General features: G+C 57.2%; 3 protein-coding genes across 10 annotated transcripts; 2 read left to right on the forward strand and 1 right to left on the reverse strand.

Annotated features, from left to right (window-relative positions):
• The first annotated feature begins 77 nt into the window (after window positions 1–77).
• IL27 (interleukin 27) lies at window positions 78–4577 on the forward strand. The gene is made up of 5 exons (XM_078440042.2): window positions 78–222; window positions 2136–2308; window positions 2396–2494; window positions 3325–3483; window positions 4191–4577. Exons 1-5 carry the CDS (start codon window positions 192–194, stop codon window positions 4437–4439), a joined length of 711 nt encoding a protein of 236 aa, XP_078296168.1. The 5' UTR covers window positions 78–191; the 3' UTR covers window positions 4440–4577.
• A 2-nt stretch (window positions 4578–4579) lies between these two features.
• Window positions 4580–10689, reverse strand: APOBR (apolipoprotein B receptor). 7 transcript variants are annotated; one of them, XM_078440038.2, is made up of 5 exons: window positions 10567–10689; window positions 8385–10218; window positions 5935–8354; window positions 5584–5849; window positions 4580–5494 (listed from the first exon to the last, which is right to left on the reverse strand). In XM_078440038.2, exons 1-5 carry the CDS (start codon window positions 10621–10623, stop codon window positions 5425–5427), a joined length of 4647 nt encoding a protein of 1548 aa, XP_078296164.1. In that variant the 5' UTR covers window positions 10624–10689; the 3' UTR covers window positions 4580–5424. The 7 variants fall into 7 exon arrangements, with proteins under 7 accessions (XP_078296164.1, XP_078296163.1, XP_078296167.1 ...); XM_078440037.2 differs by having other exon boundaries at window positions 5935–8004; window positions 8035–10218; XM_078440041.2 differs by having other exon boundaries at window positions 5935–8879; window positions 9156–10218; window positions 10567–10673.
• CLN3 (CLN3 lysosomal/endosomal transmembrane protein, battenin) lies at window positions 10678–21899 on the forward strand. Of its 2 annotated transcripts, XM_060648877.3 has the most exons (17): window positions 10678–11508; window positions 12199–12398; window positions 12585–12707; window positions 12863–12941; window positions 14167–14263; window positions 15074–15145; window positions 15537–15616; window positions 15756–15841; window positions 16341–16413; window positions 16496–16639; window positions 17539–17651; window positions 18680–18726; window positions 18802–18870; window positions 18964–19019; window positions 19111–19204; window positions 21276–21416; window positions 21519–21899. In XM_060648877.3, the coding sequence occupies exons 3-17, from the start codon at window positions 12662–12664 to the stop codon at window positions 21636–21638; spliced, it is 1317 nt and encodes a 438-aa protein (XP_060504860.2). In that variant the 5' UTR covers window positions 10678–11508; window positions 12199–12398; window positions 12585–12661; the 3' UTR covers window positions 21639–21899. The 2 variants fall into 2 exon arrangements, with proteins under 2 accessions (XP_060504860.2, XP_081647843.1); XM_081791717.1 differs by lacking the exon at window positions 10678–11508 and having other exon boundaries at window positions 11826–12398.
• The last annotated feature ends 544 nt before the right edge of the window (window positions 21900–22443 follow it).

Genomic DNA, 22443 nt, shown 5'->3' on the forward strand with positions numbered 1-22443 from the left:
ACCCCCCCTGCTGCACCTCCCGCCCCCTCTGGGAAGGGAAATGACATTTCCCCATTTCAGCAAGGGGTGGTGAGGAGGGAAGACTGAGCGCAAAGCCGAAAGTACAAGCAGGACGGAAAGTGAAACCGGCGCAGCCCCCAGTATAAGACCCCTGCCCGGGAGATGGCTGGCCACACAGGCTGGGCCCCGTCATGGGCCAGATGGCAGGCGACCTTGGCTGGCGTGAGTTTGAGGCCAGGGCCGGGGGCGGAGGGGGTGGCAAGCTTGGCTGAGACTGGGCAGGGGGTGGGAGGGCTTGACTGGTGTGGATGGGGGCCGGGGGCCGAGGGACAGCTACTGGGTCAAGACTAAGGATACAGGATACAGTCGACCGGAGGATAGGAATGAGGCTGGAGTGAATGAGGGTGATGGTTTGATCAGGGCTGGGCAGCGGATGGGAAGCCTTGACCGGCCCAGATGGGGAGAGGCGGGCAGCCAGTTTGACCAGGGCCAGGATCAGGAGTTTGGCTAGAGCGACTGAGCGGGGACGGGACAGTTTGGCTGAGAACCGGGGCTGGGAGAGGAAGAAGGGCAGGAGGAGTGGGCTGGAGTGTGGGGCGGGGGCAAGGCGGCGGCGGCCTAACTGGGTCAAGGGTCTGTAGCTTGGAAGGAGGTCCAATCCACAGTGGGCGACTCAAGGACACAGAGACACAGAAGGAAGAGCAGATGGTAGGGCCATAGTAGGGACCAAGGGCTGGAGAACGGGTAGAGAGCCAGAGCCAAGGAGCTGGGATTGAGTGCAGAGCGTAGGGAGAAGCCAAGGGAAGGGTCTGGGGTCCCAGAGCTCAGACAGGAAGCCCTAGGAAGTGGCCCAGCTCGATTTGGGGTGGCAATATCCACCAGAGCCTGGGGTACTCACTTTCCCTCAACACAGAGCTGAGAAGAACCCCACTCTGCCTGAAGTCCCTGGGATGTGGTCCCTAAACCGGGGAGCCTGGATGCTAGGGGTCCCAGGGACCACCCACCACCTCTAGAAGTACATTGGCCGGTGAAGGACCCAGAAGCTCTCCTTCACCTTTACGTACAGGACATTTCGGGAAGCAGAGCCCATCAAGAATGGACAAGGGAGAAGCATGGAGAGGAGGGTGAGCGGGAACAGACAGACTTACAGCTTAGTTTTGGTTTGTGTTTCGAGGAGAATTGTGTAACTCCAGTGATTGCTAGATTTCCTCTCCCTGATGGAGAAACCACCGAACCCTGGCCTCTTCCCAGACCCCCCACCCTAGGGCCCCTCTCTCTTCTGTCCAGGAAACATAGGCCGGAAATACTTTCAGAAACCAGCTGGCCTGACTACCCCATTTTACGGATGGGAACCTGAGGCACAGAGATAAGAGGCGACTCATCTCATCCAGGGAAGGACCTGGACGAGAAACAGAGGTTATGCCTCCCATCCCAGGCCCCCTTCCTCCCCCTGGCACCCCCTCTTCTTCTGACACTGCAGAGTGACCCATCGGCCTCGGTGGTGGCTGGACCAATCTGTCCTTCTGACTCTCCGAGGTAGAGTCTCCAGCACTGCCCGCCCACCCCTGGGGCTCCAGTTCAGGCCATCAGAGCCGCCTGGCTAAGCCCCAGGAATCTTCGGCAGAACAGAGTGCCCACTCCAGGGGAGGTGGCTGCCTCGTCGGAGTTCCCTGCGGGGGAAGCACGCAGGATCTGCATTTGGGCAGATCTGGAATCCAGTCCTGGTCCCCTCCCCCTCTCGCCACGCCACCCTGGGCTAGTCAGCCTCACATTTTCCTCATCTGCAAAATGCACGGATAATAGCCCCCAGGCTGCCACATACCGTTGAGCGGTTGGTTCACCGAAAAAGACACTTAGCCAAGGGAGTTAGTGAGGGGCCGAGATGGAGCCTGAGATCTGCTTGCGAATGTGGGCCTTCTGTGCAAGGCCGTGTCCGCCTCGGAGAAGGGGTACCTTCCTTTCGTTCAGACAGAGATGCCATATGGTGTCCTCGATAGCTTCCATGTTATTAGTGGCCTTGCGGGGTCAGCAAAATGGCACACAGGCTTTGCCTACAGCACAGGCTCAGAAGGGGCATGTTGAGTTCTTCTCGAGCTTTCCCCCAACCTGGCCCACCATCTCCCCCCTCTCTCCAGGGCTCAGCCTCTTGTTGCTCTCCTTGCTCCTGGCTCGTGCTGGTGTTTGGGGATTCCCGAGGCCGCCAGGGAGGCCCCCCCTGAGCCTGCAGGAGCTGCGGAGGGAGTTCAAGGTCAGCCTGCACCTCGCCAGGAAGCTGTTCTCCGAGGTTCGGACCCAGGCCCACCGCTTTGTGAGTCTCTCTCTGATGCAGCTGGCTTTGGGGACGGGCGAATCCCCAATCCCTCTGGCCCCCCCACTAACAGATCTTGCCCCACAGGCTGAATCTCACCTGCCAGGAGTGAGCCTGGACCTCCTGCCCCTGGGAGATCAGCTCCCCAATGTCTCCCTGACCTTCCAGGCCTGGCACAGCCTCTCTGTGAGTTGGGGGCCGGTGGGGTGGGGCAGGAGAGCTGGCAGCAAGGCTGGGCCGGGTGGATGGTGATGAAGTCAGGGGATTGAATGGAAAATGGATTTGGGGATGAATGGAGGAATTGGATCCGGATGAGGCTTGGCACGTCACCGGATATAAAGATCCAGCTGGAATAAAGAAGTCATGTCAGAACGAGGCTGCACAGACGGAGGAGGGATGGCGTGGGATTAGTGTGGGAAGGAGGTTGGAGACAGGATAAAAACACAAGTGAAGCCATGGACGTGAAACGGAGGGGGGTGCCTGGGTGGCTCAGCCGGTTAAGCGTCCAACTCCTGATCTCGGCTCAGGTCACGACCTCACGGTTCCTGAGATTGAGCCCCCAGTCTGCTGTTAGCACAGAGTCTGCTTAGGGTTCTCTCTCCCTCTCTCTCTCTGTCCCTCCCTCCCCCCCCCTCAAAATAAACTTAAAAAAAAAGGAGGGGTGCCTGGGTGGCTCGGTCGGTTAAGCATCCGACTTCGGCTCAGGTCATGATCTCACGGTCCGTGAGTTCGAGCCCCGCGTCGGGCTCTGTGCTGACCGCTCAGAGCCTGGAGCCTGTTTCAGATTCTGTGTCTCCCTCTCTGCCCCTCCCCTGTTCATGCTCTGTCTCTCTCTGTCTCAAAAATAAATAAACGTTAAAATTAAAAAAAAAAAAAAGGAAAGGAACACGAAAGGGGATAGTAGGGAAGAGGATAGAGTGGGGTTGTGGAGAGAGAGTGATAGGACAGTGGAGATGGGCTTAGGTTTGATCCTCAGCCTGCAAGCCTTTCCTGACCCCCTCCCTTCCCTCCTGCAGGACCCAGAACGACTCTGCTTCCTCTTCATGACACTTCGCCCCTTCCATGCCCTGTTGGGAAGCCTGGGAAGCCAGGGGGGCTGGACGAGCTCAGAGAAGATAGAGCTATGGACCATGAGGTTGGACCTCCGGGATTTGCAGCAGCATCTCCACTTCCAGGTAGAGTGTTCACCCCCCTCCCAAACTCCCAGAGACCAACACGTAACATTGAGCGTCACGGGCCCCCTTTTTCAAACACTCCCTGCCCGCAGGTTGGGTAAGTTTGGAAGGAGATGCTGTAGGTCCTCTGAGTGTGTGTGTGTGTGTGTGTGTGTGTGTGTGTGTAGGCCCTGGCTCTGCCCCCCCGAATCTCTGCCTCCTCTTGATGTCTTGATCCAAACAGCTCTGAAGCACCCGGAACAGCTGCTGGCATTAGCAGGCCCTACAGCAAAGCTCGGTCCCTTCTCCCTTAGCCCCTAACGTCACCAGATCCTCCCGAATATCTCCAAGGGAAACAGGCGTTTTATCCTTAATAAAATGTAAGCAGCATGAAAACTGGCTGTCCCACCTTGCTGCCCACTCCGGACCCCCAAATGACCCTCGAGAGGAGAACTTCGGGCATCCCACACGCCCAGGGCGATCCTGGGATCGTGTGCCCGCCCCGGGCGCGGCATCTGGCTCGGTGACTTCCATTTTCTCGAATCAAAAAATCAGGCAGGACACGTGAGATGATGACATAATGGAAGGTCTAGAGTAGGGGCTGTCCAGGGAAATCATGACCTCGTGGTATCTGATGTCATTCTGTTACCACTGGGCACCTAAAGGAACAAGGGTTTGCTCGGGGTCTCCGCTTGGCCACTGTCTGACCCGTGGGCCTCTCCTCACAGGTGCTGGCTGCGGGACTCAACCTCCCCGAGGAGGAAGATGACGAGGAGAGGAAGGAGCTGCTCCCAGGGGCTCCGAGTGGCCTCTCACGGGTGTCAGGGCAGCCGTCCTGGCCCCAGCTCCTCTATACCTACCAGCTGCTGCACTCCTTAGAGCTCGTCTTAGCTCGGGCCGTAAGGGACTTGCTCTTACTCTCCCAAGCTGGAAACCCAGCCCCGGCCTCGGGGTCCTCATTCGGCTCCCGGCCCTGATGGGGTGATCTCTCAGCCCCTTCCCTTCACCCTTCATTCAGTTCGGGCCAACGGGACAGCCTCCAGCTCGTCTGCCTCAAACAGGGCAGGACTCCACCGGCCTCCCACCCCAACCCCCACCCAATAACTTAAGGCCCCTCCAGGCCCTGCCGGATATTTATTTCTTGGATATTTATTTATTGTTTAGGAAAATGATGGTTTATTTATTGTTTCAGAGCCGGCTAGTTGTCCCCGAGCTAGGCCACCGTGCGGGGTGCCGAATAAAGCACTGTCATCCTCTCTCAGCCTCGGCTTCTTTTCCCAGAAGGGGTGCCTGATGCCAAAGGACAAAAGGGTCTGGGGGGGGGGGGGTCTGTAGTCTCTGGCCGCCCTGGACCCCTCTCTGCTCCTAAATTTCGGGGGCTCCTGGCCCACCTTCCCCCAGACTGGCTTGCTGGGCTGGTGGTTGCCACAGTAACCTGCAGAGCCGTGAGTTTTTCAAAGCTCAAGGCCACTGATCCGTCCCATCAACCTCTGATTGCAGATGGAGGTCCAGAGGGCCTCCTGACCCCTCTCCTCCGGGCTGGCGCCCACCCCGCCGAGCTTTGGGTTCCCGCTGCACTGCCCTCTGGAGGCCTGGGTGGGGACCGGAGAGGTCGGGGAGGGAAGGCCGTGAGAACGGTCCCGTCCCCTCGTCCCCTCGGTCCTGCAGACAGCAGAGATGCGCCGGAGGCGTGATCAGGACGGGCCATGAGGGGCGCGCTCCCAGCGGGTCAGGGGTTGGGGGGGGGGGGGGGTCCATCAGCCACACTGCAGTCAGACTCCTCCAGTTCACGCTTCTCGAGGATGTCTGCCTCTGTCTGCTCCGAGCTTGACACACCAAGAAACCAAGGCCCAGAGGGTGGAAAAGGGTGTGTCCAAAGTGGCGGAGGGAGATAGGGCGAGCAGGATTTGGTGGATCCTTCTGACGCTCATTCAGGGCCCGGCTCCCAGGGGCTCGGGGCGCTCACTGGGGTTTGGGCCGGCCCAGTCGGGCCTGCAGTTCCTGCATCATGCCGGGGTGGGCAAGGCCAAACCTGCAGGTGGAGACGGGCTGTGGGAGCTGGTCTCCACGTGTCCACGGCCTCCTCCCCACCCCGGCCCAGCCACGTCGCCCTCTGCTTACCCGTGTCCCAGGGGCCTTCTCCTGGCTGGCGGTGGGGTCCCTTCAGGCCTTGGGGGGCTTGCCTCCGGGGGTTCCTCTGGCCGGAGAAGTCTCTGCTCGGGGGCTGACGGCTCTTCCTCAGGTGGGGGGCTGGGAGGCTCCTCCTGCCGCTCAGGGGCCGGGGTCCGTCGGAAAGAGGGCCGGGAGCGACGCTGGGAGGAGCTTCGAGACAGGAGTACACGGCTCCTCGAGACAGAGACGTCCAGGCGAGACCCAGGAAGCAGGGCCTGCAGGGACAGGGGCACCGAGTACCAAGGGGCTGGCTTCGATATTCTGCTCTGTCCAGCCCCAGACCCTGGCTGGAGCCCTCACCTCACTCCAGCTGCCGTGAGCATCCCCTCCGGTACTTGCTGCCGTCTCCCCACGTGGCCCAGGCTCCTGGTGTGTTGACTGGTCCTCCTGGCCCTGGATGTCCTCCGGGCCTTCTGGAACAATCTCCTCGGCCTCTGCCCTCTGGTCTTCAGTCACCTCAACACCCTCCACGTCAAGGGGCCTCTGTGCCTCTTTCTCAGGGTGGAGGTCCCCACGCTGCCCCTCACCGCCTTGCCCCTGCTCCTTTAACTGCCATCCCGCAGCCTCCTGTTCCCGTGGCGGCGTCTGCCCTCCTGGGAGCCCCTCGGCCTCTACCGTGGCGGTGGCGCCCTCTGCCCTCGCCACCTGGGAACCCCAGGTAAAGCCGTCCATCCCACAGCCTCCCTCTGCCGCTGCAGATTCCCTGACCTCTGCGCACTCTCCCCTGGGCTCACCGTCTCCGGCCTCAAAAGCCTCTTCTGGGCCCCCTCTGCTATTTACCTCCATGTCTGCTGAGCCCTCCAGGCCAAACTCTGGCCCCCCTCGGGTTTTTTCCCACGCAGCCTCCACCAGCTCCTTTACTCCCCCAGCCTCCTGCCTCCCTTCTGATTCCCAAGCTTCCCCAGCCTCTCTTTTGGGCCCTCTCCCAGGTGCAGCAGCCCTCCCATCGGCCTTGTCCCCCGCTATCTCAGCGGCCGAAGAACTGACCCCTGTGTCCTCGCTGTCCTGGAGGCTCAGAGCCGCCTCCTCCAGCCCCCAGACTCCGCTGGATGTCGTGTCTGCCCTGCAGGGCACCGTGGCCTCTGCCTCCTCATCCTCGGTGTCTCGGGCATCTGACTCCCCCAGTGCCCGACCTGCCCCTGCCCCTGCGCTGAACCTTCCACCCGGCTCCTGGCTCTGTGCTCCGCGGGCCTCTCCCTCCTCTGCTCCACACCCTGCTTCCTCAGCTTTCTTCCACTCCCCACCTGCCTCCAGGACATCTGGGAGCGCAGACTCTTGGCCTCCCTCGGCCTCCTCGGCCTCCTCTGATGCCTGGCTTCCTACAGCCTCCTCCTCCCCCTCTTCAGCATCTGCTTTTTCTTTGTGGGAATCCCCTCCCTCCAAGTCCCTCCTCTGGGCTTCAGTCCCAGAGGCACCAGGCTTTCCATACCCCAGGTTTCTGGGGTATTCCTCCGGGCTCCTTTCTGTCTCCTCTTTGTTCAGGGCTGGAATGCCCCGGGGCTCTTCCTCTTCCCCCAGTCCTTCCTCAGGCTGCTCTGTTGGGGTCTGGGGGGCGGCCATCAGCTCAGGGTCCTGGCCTTCGGTGACCTCATGCTCAAGGCCACTGCCCTCCAACGCCAGCCCTTCTCCACCTGTCTGAGCCTCCCCCTCGCTCTTCTCCCCCCTGCACTCCTTCTCAAGCCTGGCTTCCGGGGTTGCCTCCAAGCCAGCATCGCCTTCAGCCTCGTTTGCCACTTTGTTCTTGGGCAACTCAGCCTCAGCGATCCAGCAACTCTCTCCCTCCTCTTTGGACTTCTCTGCCTGCACCACCTCCTCCAGACCAAGGGCAACAGTCCTGTTCACCAAGGCTTGCCTCCCCTCAGCCTCTTCCCCGTCCCGATCTGCCTGGACCTCAAACCCCTCTCCCTCCCCCTCTGACCCCTGGCCTCCTGCAGACTCCCTCCCTGCCAGCTGGTCCTTCACTGCTTCCTCCACGCCCTCAGTTCCTAGAGCCTGGCTCTGTTTGGGGGAAATGCTCATCTCAGCCTTTCTCTTCTCATCCACCTCCTCCTCCTGGTCTTCCCTGGCAGCCTTCTCTATTGCCCAGGTCCTCCCAGTGCCCTCTGAGATCCTTTCTCTGGAGACTACTTCCCCATATTCTGGCTCCCTGGCTCCCGAGAGGTTACCTTCCTTCCCAACTGAGGTTGTCCCGGCCTCTGCCCTGCCTAAAGTTATCCCGGCCTCCTCCTCTTTACCTGAGGTTGTCCCGGCCTCCTCCTCCCTGCCTGAGGTTGTCCCGGCTTCCTCCTCTCCCCCTGAGGTTGTCCCAGCCTCTTCCTCCCTGCCTGAGGCTGTCCCAGCCTCCTCCTTTCCCCCTGAGGTTGTCCCGGCCTCCTCCTCCCTGCCTGAGATTGTCCCAGCCTCCTCCTCCCTGCCTGAGGTTGTCTCTGCCTCCTCCTCCTCCCTGTCTGAGGTTGTCCCGGCCTCCTCCTCTCCCCCTGAGGTTGTCCCAGCCTCTTCCTCCCTGCCTGAGGGTGTCCCAGCCTCCTCCTCTCCCCCTGAGGTTGTCCCGGCCTCCTCCTCCCTGCCTGAGGTTGTCCCAGCCTCCTCCTCCCTGCCTGAGGTTGTCTCTGCCTCCTCCTCCTCCCTGTCTGAGGTTGTCCCAGCCTCCACCTCTCCCCCTGAGGTTGTCCCAGCCTCTTCCTCCCTGCCTGAGGCTGTCCCAGCCTCCTCCTCTCCCCCTGAGGTTGTCCCGGCCTCCTCCTCCCTACCTGAGGTTGTCCCAGCCTCCTCCTCCCTGCCTGAGGTTGTCTCTGCCTCCTCTTCCTCCCTGTCTGAGGTTGTCCCGGCCTCCTCCTCCCTGCCTGAGGTTGTCCCAGCCTCCTTCTCCCTGCCTGAGGTTGTCTCTGCCTCCTCCTCCTCCCTGTCTGAGGTTGTCCCGGCCTCCTCCTCTCCCCCTGATGTTGTCCCGGCCTCCTCCTCCCTACCTGAGGTTGTCCTGGCCTCCTCCTCCCTGCCTGAGGTTGTCTCTGCCTCCTCCTCCTCCCTGTCTGAGGTTGTCCCGGCCTCCTCCTCTCCCCCTGATGTTGTCCCGGCCTCCTCCTCCCTGCCTGAGGTTGTCCCAGCCTCCTTCTTCTCCCTGCCTGAGGTTGTCTCTGCCTCCTCCTCCTCCCTGTCTGAGGTTGTCCCGGCCTCCTCCTCTCCCCCTGAGGTTGTCCCAGCCTCTTCCTCCCTGCCTGAGGCTGTCCCAGCCTCCTCCTCTCCCCCTGAGGTTGTCCCAGCCTCCTCCTCCCTACCTGAGGTTGTCCCGGCCTCCTCCTCCCTGCCTGAGGTTGTCTCTGCCTCCTCTTCCTCCCTGCCTGAGGTTGTCCCGGCCTCCTCCTCCCTGCCTGAGGCTGTCTCTGCCTCCTCCTCCTCCCTGTCTGAGGTTATCCCGGCCTCCTCCTCTCCCCCTGAGATTGTCCCAGCCTCTTCCTCCCTATCTAAGGCTGTCCCAGCCTCCTCCTCTCCCCCTGAGGTTGTCCCGGCCTCCTCCTCCCTACCTGAGGTTGTCCCAGCCTCCTCCTCCCTGCCTGAGGTTGTCTCTGCCTCCTCCTCCTCCCTGTCTGAGGTTGTCCCGGCCTCCTCCTCCCTGCCTGAGGTTGTCCCGGCCTCCTCCTCCCTTCCTGAGGTTGTCCTGGCCTCCTCCTCCCTGCCTGAGGTTGTCTCGGCCTCCTCCTCCCTGCCTGAGGTTGTCTCGGCCTCCTCCTCCCTGCCTGAGGTTGTCCTGGCCTCCTCCTCTCCACCTGAGGTTGTCTCTGTCTCCTCCCTGCCTGAGGCTGTCCTGGCCTCTTCCTCCCTGCCTGAGGTTGTCCCAGCTTCAGATTCTGTCCCTGACTCCCGTGTTTTCTCTACCCTTGTGCTTTGGCTACCCCTTAGGACCACCATCACCTCTCCTTCCTTCCCAGCCTCTTTGGCCCTAGGCGCCTGGATCTCCTCTGCAACTGCCTCCTTGAACACCTGCTCTAATGACTCCCTGCTGTCCCCTGCTACCTTCCCCTCAGGCTCCCTCTGCCAGGTCCATTCTGACTCCGCCTTTCCGGCCACCCCTGGCTTCCCTTCCCTGATCTCTTCCGCCTCCTCCTCCTGTTCCCAGGTTCTCCGTGTCTCCTCTCTGTTCACTTCCTGCTCATTGGGCCCTCGACTCTCCTGGGTTTGGCTGCCGTTGTCTCGACCAGCCTTAGACCCTGCCCCAGACGTCTTTTTGGCCTCTAAGTGGGCACTTGGCTCCTGGCACCTGGCAGCCTTAGCTGCTTCCCAGGCCCCAGTGAGCTGCCTGTTTGCTTGAGACCCATGGGAGCTGCCTTCTTCCCAATCCCAGGTCTGTTTTGTAGCTGAACCTCCCTCCTGGTACCTTCCAGCCTCTCTAGGCTCTCTCAGCCCTCCACCCTCCTTGTTTTGGCTGCCTCCAAGGCCCTCAAGGGCCTCCTGGGCTCCCTTCTCTTCAGTCTCCTCTGGCCTTCCTGCAGCCACCTCCCCCAGTTCCTCAGCTGCCCTTGCCTCCCTCCTCTCTACAGTGGGGACCTCATCGCCCATAAGGTAGGAGACAAAGGTGCTGAGGGAATCCTGGAAGAGAAGGGGCAGGGGGACAAAGGCATTAAGGGGAGATCCAGCCTTCTTAGGACTGTTTAGGATGGGACCCTGCCCCAGAGGAACTCAGATACAGAAGAGGGGTTCTGGGATCTGGAAGGAGAAAGAGAACTGTATCTGCAGAAGGAAAAGGAAAGGGCTAGATTAGGGGTAGGGATGTATCTGTGGAGGTGGGGTATTGAAATCCAGAAACAATCAGGCTAGGAGGCTACCTGATCCTGGGAAAGGAATCTCAAGTCTTGAGGAGAGTCTCAAAGGGTGGAGGGAAGGGGGGGGCCCCAGGGAGCAGGGCGAAAGTCTCTGGCATCTCCTTGCCCCTCTCACCAATGCCCCCCTCAAGGCCTGATGCAGCCCAGGGAGATGGAGCCGGAGGAAATCCATCCTGTCTGTCTCTGTGTGTCCAGAAAGCCGACAAATGACCGTCCCCACCCACTGAGACAAGCCAGTCTTCCCCGGGGCCCAGGACACTTCCTCTTCCCCTAAGTCTGCCTGACGCATCCCCTCCCCAGGCCCTGCCCACCCTCTGCGGTGCCCACAGCAGCTTCCAGTCCTGGCTGGGAAATGGATGTGCATCACCTGGGGGGACTCAGGTGCATAGTTGGAATTGAAGGGCAAGGGAAGGGAGGCCATAAAGAAAAACGTAGGAGCAGGAGACCTCAGAATTGGGGAGGGGGGAGGGGGCCGTGGCAACTGCAGCTTAAATGACTCAGGTCTTGTATTCACACCTCAGCCATTTCCGTCTCCCCCACAAGCCACAGCCACTCTGTGAGAGGAAGCTGGGGTTTGTGGTTCCTGTTTTGCCTAGGGACAAGGAGTAGGAGTGAAGAGGGGTTGGTAAGAGCTCTGGCTTCTCATTTCAGGGTCATTAATGCTTCCCTAAGGGGAAGAAGGGGCCGGGCTGGTGGCTCCAATGTCCATTCCCTCATCTGTAGTCATTCTTGCAAAACAAAACTTGGCTAAGCTTTGTGTTGTGGTTATTTGTGTCTACCTCTCAACCTCTTGTGAGTTCCTTGAAGGCAGAGGCCATGTATGACATGTTGCTGAGTTTCTAGGGCACCGCAAGCGTAGTAGGACACCATATTTCATTGGTTGAGTGACCTGGGAAGCAGCCCAAGGGGGCCACATTTCAAACAGCAGTCTGAGGACTTGGTGGTGAGAAAGAGCTGGTAGAGGTGGGCACCAGCTGGTGGAAGCCCATAGAAGGGATTAGCAGGGGAAGGACTCCATGAAGAAAATTCAGGATGCTGCTTAACTACCTAGAGAAAGGTAAGAGAATAATCACTCCTTATTTGGGACTGTGTGAAGTGACTTTGATCTACACCTCTTCCCCTAATCCCCACCTTCTAAATTTCCAATTAAAGGGACTAGATGAGATCACAGAATCAGAATTTTGGACCTTATTACTCGTCAGGTCTAAGTATCCTCGATGCAGGCAGGAATTCTGCCAGCAGCCTGCTCAGCCAAACACACCTGCCTCTGGTGCTCTATTTCCTATTGCTAAAAAGGTCTCTAAGGTCACGTTTAGGTCTCACTTTGCGTCTTCACCAGCAATTTTCCTTTTTTGTTTTCTCATCTGTAAAGCGAGGGGGGAGGCGGGACTATTTCTGTGATAATCTTCAGTTCTAGGATAATTTGAGGAAAGGGATCTCCTTAATGCTTTGGATATTGCCAATAGGTAGAAATCCTCTTTGATGAGTGTTATCTTTATTTTCAGTTCCGAAGCAATCTAAGGGCAACAGATAAGAATAAGGATGCCCCGAAACTGGCTGTCTTTGTTCCCAACCAGAAACAGAGAAAGGAGTAACCCGGTGGCCATATTTATTTCTGGCAATTGAAGGTCGCTAGAGGAGCTGAAGCCGCTTGCTGCCATGCCTAGTGCTGGCAGGATACGGTCAAGACCTTGCGCCCCGCTAGTCTAATGTCGTGGCTCTTCTTTGCTGATCCTACCCGCTCTAGTTTTAAACCAGCGGTTCCAGGGTTCTCCCGGCCTCTCTCTGTCCCCCGCCCCGAGGCTGGGAAGGCCTAAAGCGAAGACAGAGAGAGGACCCGGAAGTTGTGGTGACCTCCAAAAGCACGTGATGAGGGACCCGCTGGTGTTGTCACGTGAGCCGCCCACCTGCGGTACCTCGGGGCCGAACTTGCAGCTGCTCTTAAAGGTACAGACCGCAGAGCCCCCTGCTTTAAAGGGGGCGGGGGCGGAGTCCCACGGGTGGGACGTGGTGGGGTGTGCGAGGGCGCGAGATGGAGCCCGGGGTAACGTGGTGGGTCGCCGGGCGCGAGTGCGGCGGAGAAGCCGGAGCCGGGACCGGCAGTGGGGCGTTGATCCTTCTCATCTGTCGCAGACCCTCATCCGCCGGGTCAGAGCCAAGCCTGGACTCTCGCTGACTTTGAACGCTTCGCGGGATCTGAACTTGATGCCATGGGAGGCTGTGCGGGCTCGCGGCGGCGCCTTTTGGATTCCGAGGGTGCGTATTTCTACGCGCCCTCCTGAGAGTGACAGCCTCTGTCCCCACCAGACTCGGGCCTCGGGCGCTGGCTCGGCCCCGGGAGGAGCCCCGTGGGGCCTTCGTGCACCTGCGAGTGGGGTGGAGGTCATGCTCGCTTCTTCTCGCCTTCCCAGGGGAGGAGACCGCCCCCGAACCTCGGCCCCGTCTGTTAGACCGTCAGGGAGCCCTTTGGAAGAACGCGATGGGTTTCTGGTGAGTGGCCCGAAGAGTTCAGCAGAAGTAAAAATGCGGTGGGAAGAGGGGAAGCAACAGGAAGAAAGAGCTGAGGAGGAAAAAACTGAGCTCTGAAAAAGGAGCTGAATTCACAAATATTTACTGAGCCAGTTGGTTTGCCCAAGGCTGCGGGTAAAGTTCCCAGACTTTATTCATTTACTTACCACCTTCTTATTTTGGCCAGAGCCTCATTTCACCTGTAGGACTACTTCGTGTTTTACTTCAAGCAAGTCAGGCTTTAGATTTGTAAATGCATGTGTTTCTTTAAAGAAAACTTTAAATCACTATTCTAGACGGAAAGCCAGTATTGCTCCCAATGCATGTTTTAAAAAGCACATGCCTGCTTTTTAAAAGATCATCCACCTACCTCCTGGAATCATTCAAATATTGAGCTCTGGGAAATGCTTCTAGCACTAACCTGACCATGGAGGGCTTGGGTGGCACACTGGGTTGGAAGTGACTTCCCACGTGACTCTGGAAGAGTCTCGTAACCTCTCTGAACCTCGGTTTCACAGCAGCAAGATGAGAACGGTAGTACCACTTTGTAGGCTTGTGGAAGGAGCACGTGAACTCTCTGGCTCTTGGCCCAGTTCCTTTCCCATCACTGAGTGTGGCTCTGGGAAGTGAGACTAAGCAAAAAAGATTCTTCATGGGTCATAAAGGACTTTGGTATTATCTTATTTTCATCCCTGCAGCCCCCTGTGAGGCAGTGAGAAGAGAAACTTGTATCCTCATTTACCCATGAGGAGACCAAGGCCACTCAAGTAGGAAGCAGCAGGCTTGGGATCTGAACGTGATCCTTCCGAGCTTCAAGCTCCGGGATCTTTCTACTGTCCCAGCACGTCAGAGACTGTGGATCAGTGGATGAGAATAGTCCCAGGAACTGAATCATGGTGGAAGCTTGGAGGAGACAGGCATCAAGGACGACTTCCTTCTCTTCCTGGGAGAGATAAGATGTGGACCCAAGTCTGCCTCCCAAAGCCTGTTATTTCTAGCCCTAACATTGAATGGAGATGGGGGGGGGGGGGGGGCGGCTAGTGACAGAGAAAAACAAGGGAGCTGACTGAAGGCCACAAGAAGGGGAGATTTGGTGCTAGGACTGTGGGTAGATTGTAAGCCTGGAAGGAGGCTGGGATGTGTTCTTCTGTGTCGGTTATATCTCAATAAAACTGAAGAAACAAAAGGTCTATAATGCTCACTCCAGGCTCCTGGGCCTTTGCAACAACTTTTCCTATGTGGTGATGCTCAGCGCCGCCCATGACATCCTTAGCCACCAGAGGGCATCCGGGAACCAAAGCCGTGTAAGTGACCCTCTCTATCACGCCACCATATTTAGTCATTATGGGAAGATGAAGAACTCAACCTAGGGCAGGGGCCCCTTTGAAAAACTCAGGGAATGGGGTAGCCAAGGGTTGGGGCAAGAGGACTAAAGTTCCCAATCTCCCAGACCTCAGAGTGAGAAGGGTTTTTAAGAATCAACTGGTGCCAGGTGTCCAAACTCAAATTTTGGCTGGGTGGGGCCCTGGTAGGGTTTTTTTAACCCCAGCACTGAACATTTTAGGCTGGAGAATTCTTTGTTGTTGGGCTTTCTGTGCATTGTAGGGTGTTTAGCAACATCCCTGGCCTCTACCCATTAGATACCAGTAGCATACCCCCCCCCGCCCCCCCAGTTCTCCAGTTGAGACAAGAATGTCCCCAGATATTGCCAAATGTTCCCTGGGGGCTATAATCACCTCCCGTTGAGACCCTCTTGTCTATGATGAGCGAGGGGATGCACGCCAAAGGCCAGCAGCCACCTCCTTACAGGCCCCACAGGGAATTTGGTCCAAGATCAGCTTTTCTGGAAACCGAAATCTTTAAAAATGAAAGCTCCTGAATGTGCTACCCAAGTAGAGCCCATTTACAGGGCCATCTTTGGCCTTCGGGTCCTTAGTTTAAGGTTTCCACGGCCACCTCACCCTGCCTGTTGTGCACATAGAAAAAGCCAGGTCCCAAGAGTACAGCGCGGAGCCAAAGCCGTCCTTCAAGTTAGGGCTGAGCTGGGACTGGAGTCGGGCCCTTTTGGTCTCTCCTCTTGCCTCCCTGGGTAAAAGACTCTTCTCTTTTATCAGGTAGACCCAGACCCAGCGCCCACCACCCGCAATAGTTCATCTCGATTTGACTGCAACTCTGTCTCCACGGCTGTGAGTACCCATCTGGTCTCCCCCTGCCCCGCACCCCCACCCCCAGCACCCAGCTGCGACTGTCGTGATTATAATAATCAAGACCATTTACTGAGCCTTTTCTGTGTGTGGCCTACATTGGCTCATTTAATGCACACAGCAGTGCTACGAGCTAGGCGCTATAACCATCCCCCATTTTCCAGACGAGGAAACTGAAACTCGGAGCGTGTGAATGTCTTGTTGACTCCTAGCTAAGGAGCAGCAGAGCTGGGACTCGAACCCAGAGCTGTCTGACTTCAGGGCCTGTGTTTGTAGCGGGTCGACCCGGCTGGTGTGTGTCTTTCCTTGGCCACTTGGTTGGGAGGTTTGTGCCTGGGACCATCTGGGGTCTCAACGTGTTCTCCCGTTCCAGGCGGTGCTCCTGGCCGACATCCTCCCCACCCTCGTCATCAAATTGCTGGCCCCTCTTGGTCTTCATCTGTTGCCCTACAGGTCCGGGTGGGGGTGGTGGGAGGAAGGGCAGGTGGGATCTGAGAGTGGGGAGGCCAGGAGGGCTGAGGCGGCCGGAGGGCTGGGGAGTTGCGGGCGGAAGCTGACCCTCTTCTTCTCTCGCTATACCTCTCCCCCTCAGCCCCCGGGTGCTCGTCAGCGGGATTTGTTCTGCGGGAAGCTTCATCCTGGTTGCCTTTTCTCATTCAGTGGGGACCAGCCTGTGTGGTGAGTGTGAGGTTTCGTGTCAGGTGGGGAACCCAGAGGAACCGAAACTGAGCATTGTGGGGTAGTCTCCCCAGCTTCCCCGAGGAAAGGGATTGTTTGTGTAACCCTCAGAAGCCTGCCAGGACTGTCACAGGCAGGAGAGGGGGGATGGGGTCATTTTGGAGGGGTTGGGGGGTGGGGAGATAGGAGGGAATGGATGGAACACCGGGAGCTCAAGACGAGCAGTCACCAAGACTCCATGACGGCCGAGGCATCAGAGATGAGTTCTTGCTCCGGAGTTGATAACTGGGCGGATGGAGGTACCATTCCCTGTGAGCGGATGTGCGGGGGGAGCGGGTTGGTTCTACTCCAGGTCTGAAGCCCGCCTGCCCAAGGGATCTGTTTTTAGCTCCGCTGAGCTGATGCAGAGGAGGCCCTGGCCAGACACCTCAGGGGACCAGAGATATCAGGGAGGCTGGGTGTGGTCACTGCCATGCTTGTCCCCCCTCCTCCCCCCCAGGTGTGGTCTTGGCTAGCATCTCGTCAGGTCTGGGGGAGGTCACCTTCCTCTCGCTCACCGCCTTCTACCCCAGGTAAGCAGGCAGAGCAGGGAGTCGGGGAGAGGACCTCCCGGTGCTGGCTTTGGTCCTTCCTCAACCCTTGTGTTCCTCTCAGGGCCGTGATCTCCTGGTGGTCCTCAGGAACCGGGGGAGCAGGGCTGCTGGGAGCGTTGTCCTACCTGGGCCTCACCCAGGCTGGCCTCTCCCCCCAGCACACCCTGCTGTCCATGCTGGGTATCCCCGCCCTGCTGCTGGCCAGGTAGGCTGCCTGGGCTGGGAGGGTGATGGGTCAGGGGAGAGAACTAGACCCTGCTCCCAGTCTTCCGATCCTGGCCTCCTTGTAAAGAGGGGATGTGGATTCTGGACTCTGATGGGCCTGGTTTGAGTTCTGGAGCCGCCACTTGCTAGCGATGTAGTGTGGGGCAAGGTGTTTTACCTCTCTGGCCCTCAGTTTCCCTGTATCATTTTTTTAAAATTTTTTAAATGTTTACTTGTTTTTTGAGAGAGAGACAAAGAGAGAGAGAGACAGAGCGCAAGGAGGGGAGGGGCAGAGAAAGAGGGAGACACAGAATCAGAAGCAGGCTCCAGGCTCCGAGCTGTCAGCACAGAGCCCGAGGCGGGGCTCGAACTCACGAGCCTTGAGATCGTGATGTGAGCCCAAGTCAGATGCTTAACCAACTGAGTCATCCAGGCGCCCCAGTTTCCCCATATCTTAAATGGCGGTAGTTCTCCTTGTGTCCTCATGAGGTGATGTGTGTGAAGCCTCTGATACAGTGTGGATCCCAAGATGATTTGCGGGGGGCGGGGTGGGGGGGACCCTTACTTGATTAATTTTGAGTGCGTTAGGAAAAAAATTTAAACTAGCCAATCCAATCTGTTATCCACATATTAATGCTTAGAACCAGGCCACGTAGAAAAAGGGAATCAATTTAAAGGAAAATAACAAGCAAAAAAAAAAAAATTATATATAGGAGGAGCGTAGATACGGCAAATTAGAAGTGACGGAAATTTGAAAAGTTGAATGAATGCGTAACACACGGTAGCTAGAGCGATCATCTCTGGCACGGGATGGGGGGCTGTGGCAATGATGGGTGGAGGGGGTGGTGCCCTGGGAGGGAGCGGCCTCTCTGGTCTTACCTTCATCCCACCCGCTCCTAGCTATTTCTTTTTGCTCACATCTCCCGAGCCCCAGGACCCTGGAGGGGAGGAAGAGGCAGAGACATCAGCCCGGCAGCCCCTGATAAACAGCGAGGCCCCCGAGGCGAAGTCAGGTAAGAGACGCAGAGCCGTCACTGTCTCTCTCGCTGGGTTTTAGCCTTTGCTGTCTACGGTGGACCCGGTCGGGAAGGGGGGGGAGTGGATGTGCTGGTTACAGTAAGAATCATTTGCGTTCATCTATTCAAGAAGTGCTCTCATTGAGCACTTGCTGGGGGTACCATGTGACTGACATAGGAAAGGGGGGAGATTCGTGAAGAAGCAGCTGAATCGGAAACGTGTTGTTTTCAAGCATTGGTAAGTGCTGGCCGGACATAAAGCGGTTTTGCTGCTGGGAACCGGGGGGAAACAGAGAAGGGTCCTGCGTAGAGAAGGTGGTTCGGAAGGCCTTTTTGAGGCAGTGTCCTTGGGCTGAAATTTCAATGACCAGGTGTCAGCCTTATGGATGTCGGGGTGAACAGGTTGCAGGCAGAGGGAGCAGCAAATTCTAAAACCCTGTGGTGGGAATGAGCTTGGATGTTCAAGAAACGGAAAGGAGGGGCCAGCTTGGCTGGGATGGAGTGTGTAGCCTTTTTGAGCTGTATACATGAGCCGTGAAGACGTCTCACCGGCTTCTTTCCTTCTTTTTCTTTCTTTCTTTCTTTCTTTCTTTCTTTCTTTCTTTCTTTCTTTCTAAGCAGTGGTAAAACAGAGCTAACGTGAAGTTTACCGATTTCACCATTTTTTTATGTTTATTTTTGAGAGGGGGAGAGGGAGACAGAGCACGAGCAGGGGAGGGGCAGAGAGAGGAAGAGACACAGAATCGGAAGCAGGCCCCAGGCTCCGAGCTGTCCGCGCAGAGCCCGACGCGGGGCTTGAACTTGCAAACCATTAGATCATGACCTGAGCCGGAAGTCAGACGCTTCACCAACTGAGCCCCCCCCAGGCGCCCCTCAATTTGACCATTTTGAATTGTACAGTCCCAGTCCGGTGGCATTTAAGCACGCTCAGTGAGCGTGAGCGTGCTTGGTTTCTTGCACACCAGCACCCTCTGCCGAGTCAACGTGCCAGCCTCACCTGCCCTTCTCTCCCTGTTCCCCTGCAGACTCCAGCTCGAACCTCTCCCTTCAGGAAAGGTGGACCGTGTTCAAGGTATGGATGGTGGCGGGTCCCCCGTGGCCAGTGCCCGCCTGCCAGCCTGCCACTTACAGCTTCTGACCCTTCCAGGGCCTGCTGTGGTACATCGTCCCCTTGGTCCTGGTCTACTTTGCGGAGTATTTCATCAATCAGGGGCTTGTGAGTGAGGGCTGCTGGGTGGGGGGGGGAGTAGCAACGGAGGCGGGGCCCCACGTGTCTCTGACCGTCTGCCCTGCCTGCTCTCTGCTGCAGTTTGAGCTCCTGTTCTTCCGGAACACGTCCCTGACTCACGCTCAGCAGTACCGCTGGTAAGAAGGGCGAGGGTGTGGCAGCAGGACGGGCAGGGGGCTGGGGGCGGCACCCGGAAGGGCTTCCTCCTACTCCCTGCCTCCACCGAAGGTACCAGATGCTCTACCAGGCCGGCGTCTTTGTGTCCCGCTCTTCTCTCCGCTGCTGTCGAATCCGCTTCACGTGGGTCTTGGCCCTGCTGCAGGTACTGAGCCCAGCCCTCCCTCTGTTCCCACCGTAGCTCCCGGCTTCCCAGACCCCAGGCTTCCCTCCCTCAGCAGGAATTATTTATTGCTCACCATCAGGTTCTGGGCCCGGGGGACAGAAGGCCAGCAGGGCTCCGGCTCTGCGTAAAACGCGTGACATCAGCAGCCTGGCAAACCTGGGTGCAAATCCCAGCTTGTGTACTCTGTACCTGGGTGACTTAGGGCCGGTCTCTACACCAGCCTGAGCCTAGAGCGTCTCCTCTATAAATCGGGTGTGGCCAACACCTACTTGTCAGGGCAGTCGTAGGAAATAGAGGTGAGAGGAAGAAGAAGAAAATGAGATTTTGTATTCTGTTTTAACCCATTAGAAGCACTCACTTAATGGTTATTTCCACAAGCCTCGCGCAGAGACACAGGGTTTCAAATAACGTTTCTAAGGATAAAAAAAAAATGTACCATTCTTTTATTCTGGATGGTTCATTGTGATAGAATCGGTGATGTCGTAGTCAACAGGCTATTGACCTCAAGGCTGGCGAGCAAATTGTGACTTCCCACAGCAAAAGTATTACAGCGTTAAGTGCACAAACACCATCCACTCCCAACGGTCTAACCCAAGTAGCTTCACATAACCAGCCTTCGCTGTTTCAAGGTCATGTGTCTACAGCTTCTGGAGGTAACTCATTTTCAAGGTCATGTGTCTACAGCCCCTGAAGGTAACTCTCAAACTACATCTTTGGTTAGTACAGGAAAGTCCTTTTTAATAAGCTGAGCTCACGCCTCGGATAACGAGATATAGGGCAAGTGAAGATTTTGCACTTCCGGGTTATGACGACGCCATGTGAATGGCCTCCAGCTTCTCTGTTGGTCTGAGCAGTACTGCGAACCCAGGGCTATGTACCCCCAAAGTGCCAAAGCACTGCGTCAACAATTCTGAACTCAGTAGATGCCACTGAAATGGGTGGCTTGCGATTTTAGCTGTCCTTTTTTTTTTTTTTTTAAAGTTTATTTATTTACTTATTTTGAGAGAGAGCGAGTGTGCACGCGCCAGTGAGCAGGGGAGGGGCAGAGAGAGAGGGAGACACAGAATCGGAAGCAGGCTCCGGGCTCTGAGCGGTCAGCACAGAGCCCGATATAGGGTTCGAACCCATGAACTGTGAGATCATGACCTGAGCTGAAGTCGGACGCTCAACCAACAGAGCCACCCAGGCGCCCCTACTGGGCGTGTTCTTTTCCATGCAGGTCTCTGAGCTTACCTCAGACTTCATGAATGAGAACCTCTGAGGGCAAGGTCTATGTGGGTCACCACACCCCCAGGTGTATGTACATCAACCTCGTGAGCTGCCACGGTGGCCTACCCACTGGGGAGGCAACCTTGTGTGCTCAGACCTGGGGCACTGGGGATCCTCTGAAGGACTGGAGCACACAGGAGGGACCTACCCCCTTGGGTGGGGTCGGAGAAGCTTCGTAAGAGAACTGAGAACACTGTAGCCAGAGTTTCTCAACCTCGGCACTGTTGACTTTTGGGGCTGGACCATCCTTTGTCGTGGGGCCGTTCGTGCCCGGCAGGGGGCTGGGCCTCTGCCTACTCCGTCCCCACTCGTGACAGCCAAGAACATCTTTACATGTTGCCCAGTGTCCCCTGGGTGGCAAAATCACACCCGGTTGAGAACTGCTGGTGCATGTGTAGCCCAAAATGGGGGGGGGGGGGGGAGCGTGCCCTTGGGAGGAGGGCACTGGGGTGGGAGGGGTCCTGATCCAAGCTGAGCCATGAACAGTGGTGGCTAGGAGATCCCAAGTGAGGGGAAGGCAGAATAGCGCTCCAGGCAGCAGGCGTAACAGGACCAAAGGTGAGGTGGGGCGAGACCTACGAGGTCTCGGGTGCTGGGACGGGACAGGGAGCAGGCTTACCCCGGATCTCAGGGTCTGGTAGGCCAGCTGGGTGCTGGGATGTGATCCAGGCCCGTCAGCCCTCTCAGCATCTCTCGGAACCGGGGGCCACTGGATGGGATCGCGGCCTCCCTGGCCGCCGCCGGTCCCAGGCTCAGCCCTCCCCTCCTCCTGCATCCATAGTGCTTCAACCTGGCCTTCCTGCTGGTGGACGTGTGGTTGAGCTTCCTGCCCAGCATCTACCTCGTCTTCCTGATCATTCTGTATGAGGGACTCCTGGGCGGTGCTGCCTATGTGAACACCTTCCACAACATTGCGCTGGAGGTCAGCACCAGCTGGCTGAGGGTTGTGGGTAGCCTCGCTGGGGAAGGCCAGGGCAGGGGTGTCTAGGACTGAAGCCTCACCCCTGCTTTCTGCCCTCTCCAGACGAGTGATGAGCACCGGGAATTTGCCATGGCGGCCGCCTGTATCTCCGACACCTTGGGCATCTCCCTGTCAGGGCTCCTGGCCCTGCCTCTGCACGACTTCCTTTGTCATCTGTCTTGACACTCTGGCTTCTTGGAGCACTGGTCACACTAATCTGGGCCTGCGCTGACAGGCGGGCAAGTCAGGCCGCGGGCCCACAGCCCAGAGCTCATTCCCAGAGCTCCGCCCCAGGCTTCCCTGCACGGCTGGGGTGCAGAGAAGCACCGAGGTTCCGTTCCCCCTTGAGCTGGGGGGAGCCGTTTTCTCCCACTCCCAGGCTGGCCTTGGGGGGTTTCTTCACGGCATTATGTCCTTGGAATAAATGCCTATTTTGTCAATTGATTCCTGTGCCATTTTTTTCTGGTTGAAAAAAAATGTTTCTTTTATTACAGAAGTAATACAAACCCACTTTGGAATGTAGGCAGGAGAGCATAAAGAAAGCATTTCAGCAGATTTCTACTTCATCTTTGAGGCCTTATTCATTCATTCATTCATTCACTGTACGGGGCCATATATATATACATTTCCCCCCAACATGTAAGTTTTCAAGCCTACAGGGAGGTTGAGAGAATTCGTATTCATGTAGGCATGGTTCCACAGTAAACCTTTTGCTAGAATTACTTTATCCCATATGTAACACTCCATGCAAATCAGCCTATCTTATTTTTGTGACATATTTCAAAGTAGGAGGCTGACTTTCATATATTTCTCCTATGTTTCTAAGATTTTATTTTATTTTTTAAAGTTTATTTATTTTAAGAAAGAGGAAGAGTGGGGGAAGGGCAGAGAGAGAGACTCGCAAGCAGGCTCCACCAGCACAGGGCCTGACACAGGGTTCAATCTCATGAACCGGGAGATCACGGCCAGAGCCAAAATCAAGAGTCGA

Source organism: Panthera onca, chromosome E3 (assembly GCF_046562875.1).
Source record: "Panthera onca isolate mPanOnc1 chromosome E3, mPanOnc1 haplotype 2, whole genome shotgun sequence".
Lineage (NCBI taxonomy): Eukaryota > Metazoa > Chordata > Mammalia > Carnivora > Felidae > Panthera > Panthera onca.

What these genes read in the sequence shown, in the direction of transcription:
- CLN3 (XM_060648877.3), top strand. Translation starts at nt 12,662, where the DNA reads ATGGGAGGCTGTGCGGGCTCGCGGCGGCGCCTTTTGGATTCCGAGG. An exon ending in GCGCCTTTTGGATTCCGAGG is followed by an intron (nt 12,708 to 12,862) that starts GTGCGTATTTCT and finishes TCGCCTTCCCAG; the next exon opens with GGGAGGAGACCGCCCCCGAA. An exon ending in GGGTCTTGGCCCTGCTGCAG is followed by an intron (nt 19,205 to 21,275) that starts GTACTGAGCCCA and finishes CTGCATCCATAG; the next exon opens with TGCTTCAACCTGGCCTTCCT.
- APOBR (XM_078440035.2), bottom strand. Translation starts at nt 10,623, where the DNA reads ATGGATTTCCTCCGGCTCCATCTCCCTGGGCTGCATCAGGCCTTGAGG. An exon ending in CTCACGGCAGCTGGAGTGAG is followed by an intron (nt 5,850 to 5,934) that starts GTGAGGGCTCCA and finishes CTGTCCCTGCAG; the next exon opens with GCCCTGCTTCCTGGGTCTCG. An exon ending in AGAAGGCCCCTGGGACACGG is followed by an intron (nt 5,495 to 5,583) that starts GTAAGCAGAGGG and finishes CTCCACCTGCAG; the next exon opens with GTTTGGCCTTGCCCACCCCG.
- IL27 (XM_078440042.2), top strand. Translation starts at nt 192, where the DNA reads ATGGGCCAGATGGCAGGCGACCTTGGCTGGC. An exon ending in GGCAGGCGACCTTGGCTGGC is followed by an intron (nt 223 to 2,135) that starts GTGAGTTTGAGG and finishes CCCTCTCTCCAG; the next exon opens with GGCTCAGCCTCTTGTTGCTC. An exon ending in AGGCCTGGCACAGCCTCTCT is followed by an intron (nt 2,495 to 3,324) that starts GTGAGTTGGGGG and finishes TCCCTCCTGCAG; the next exon opens with GACCCAGAACGACTCTGCTT.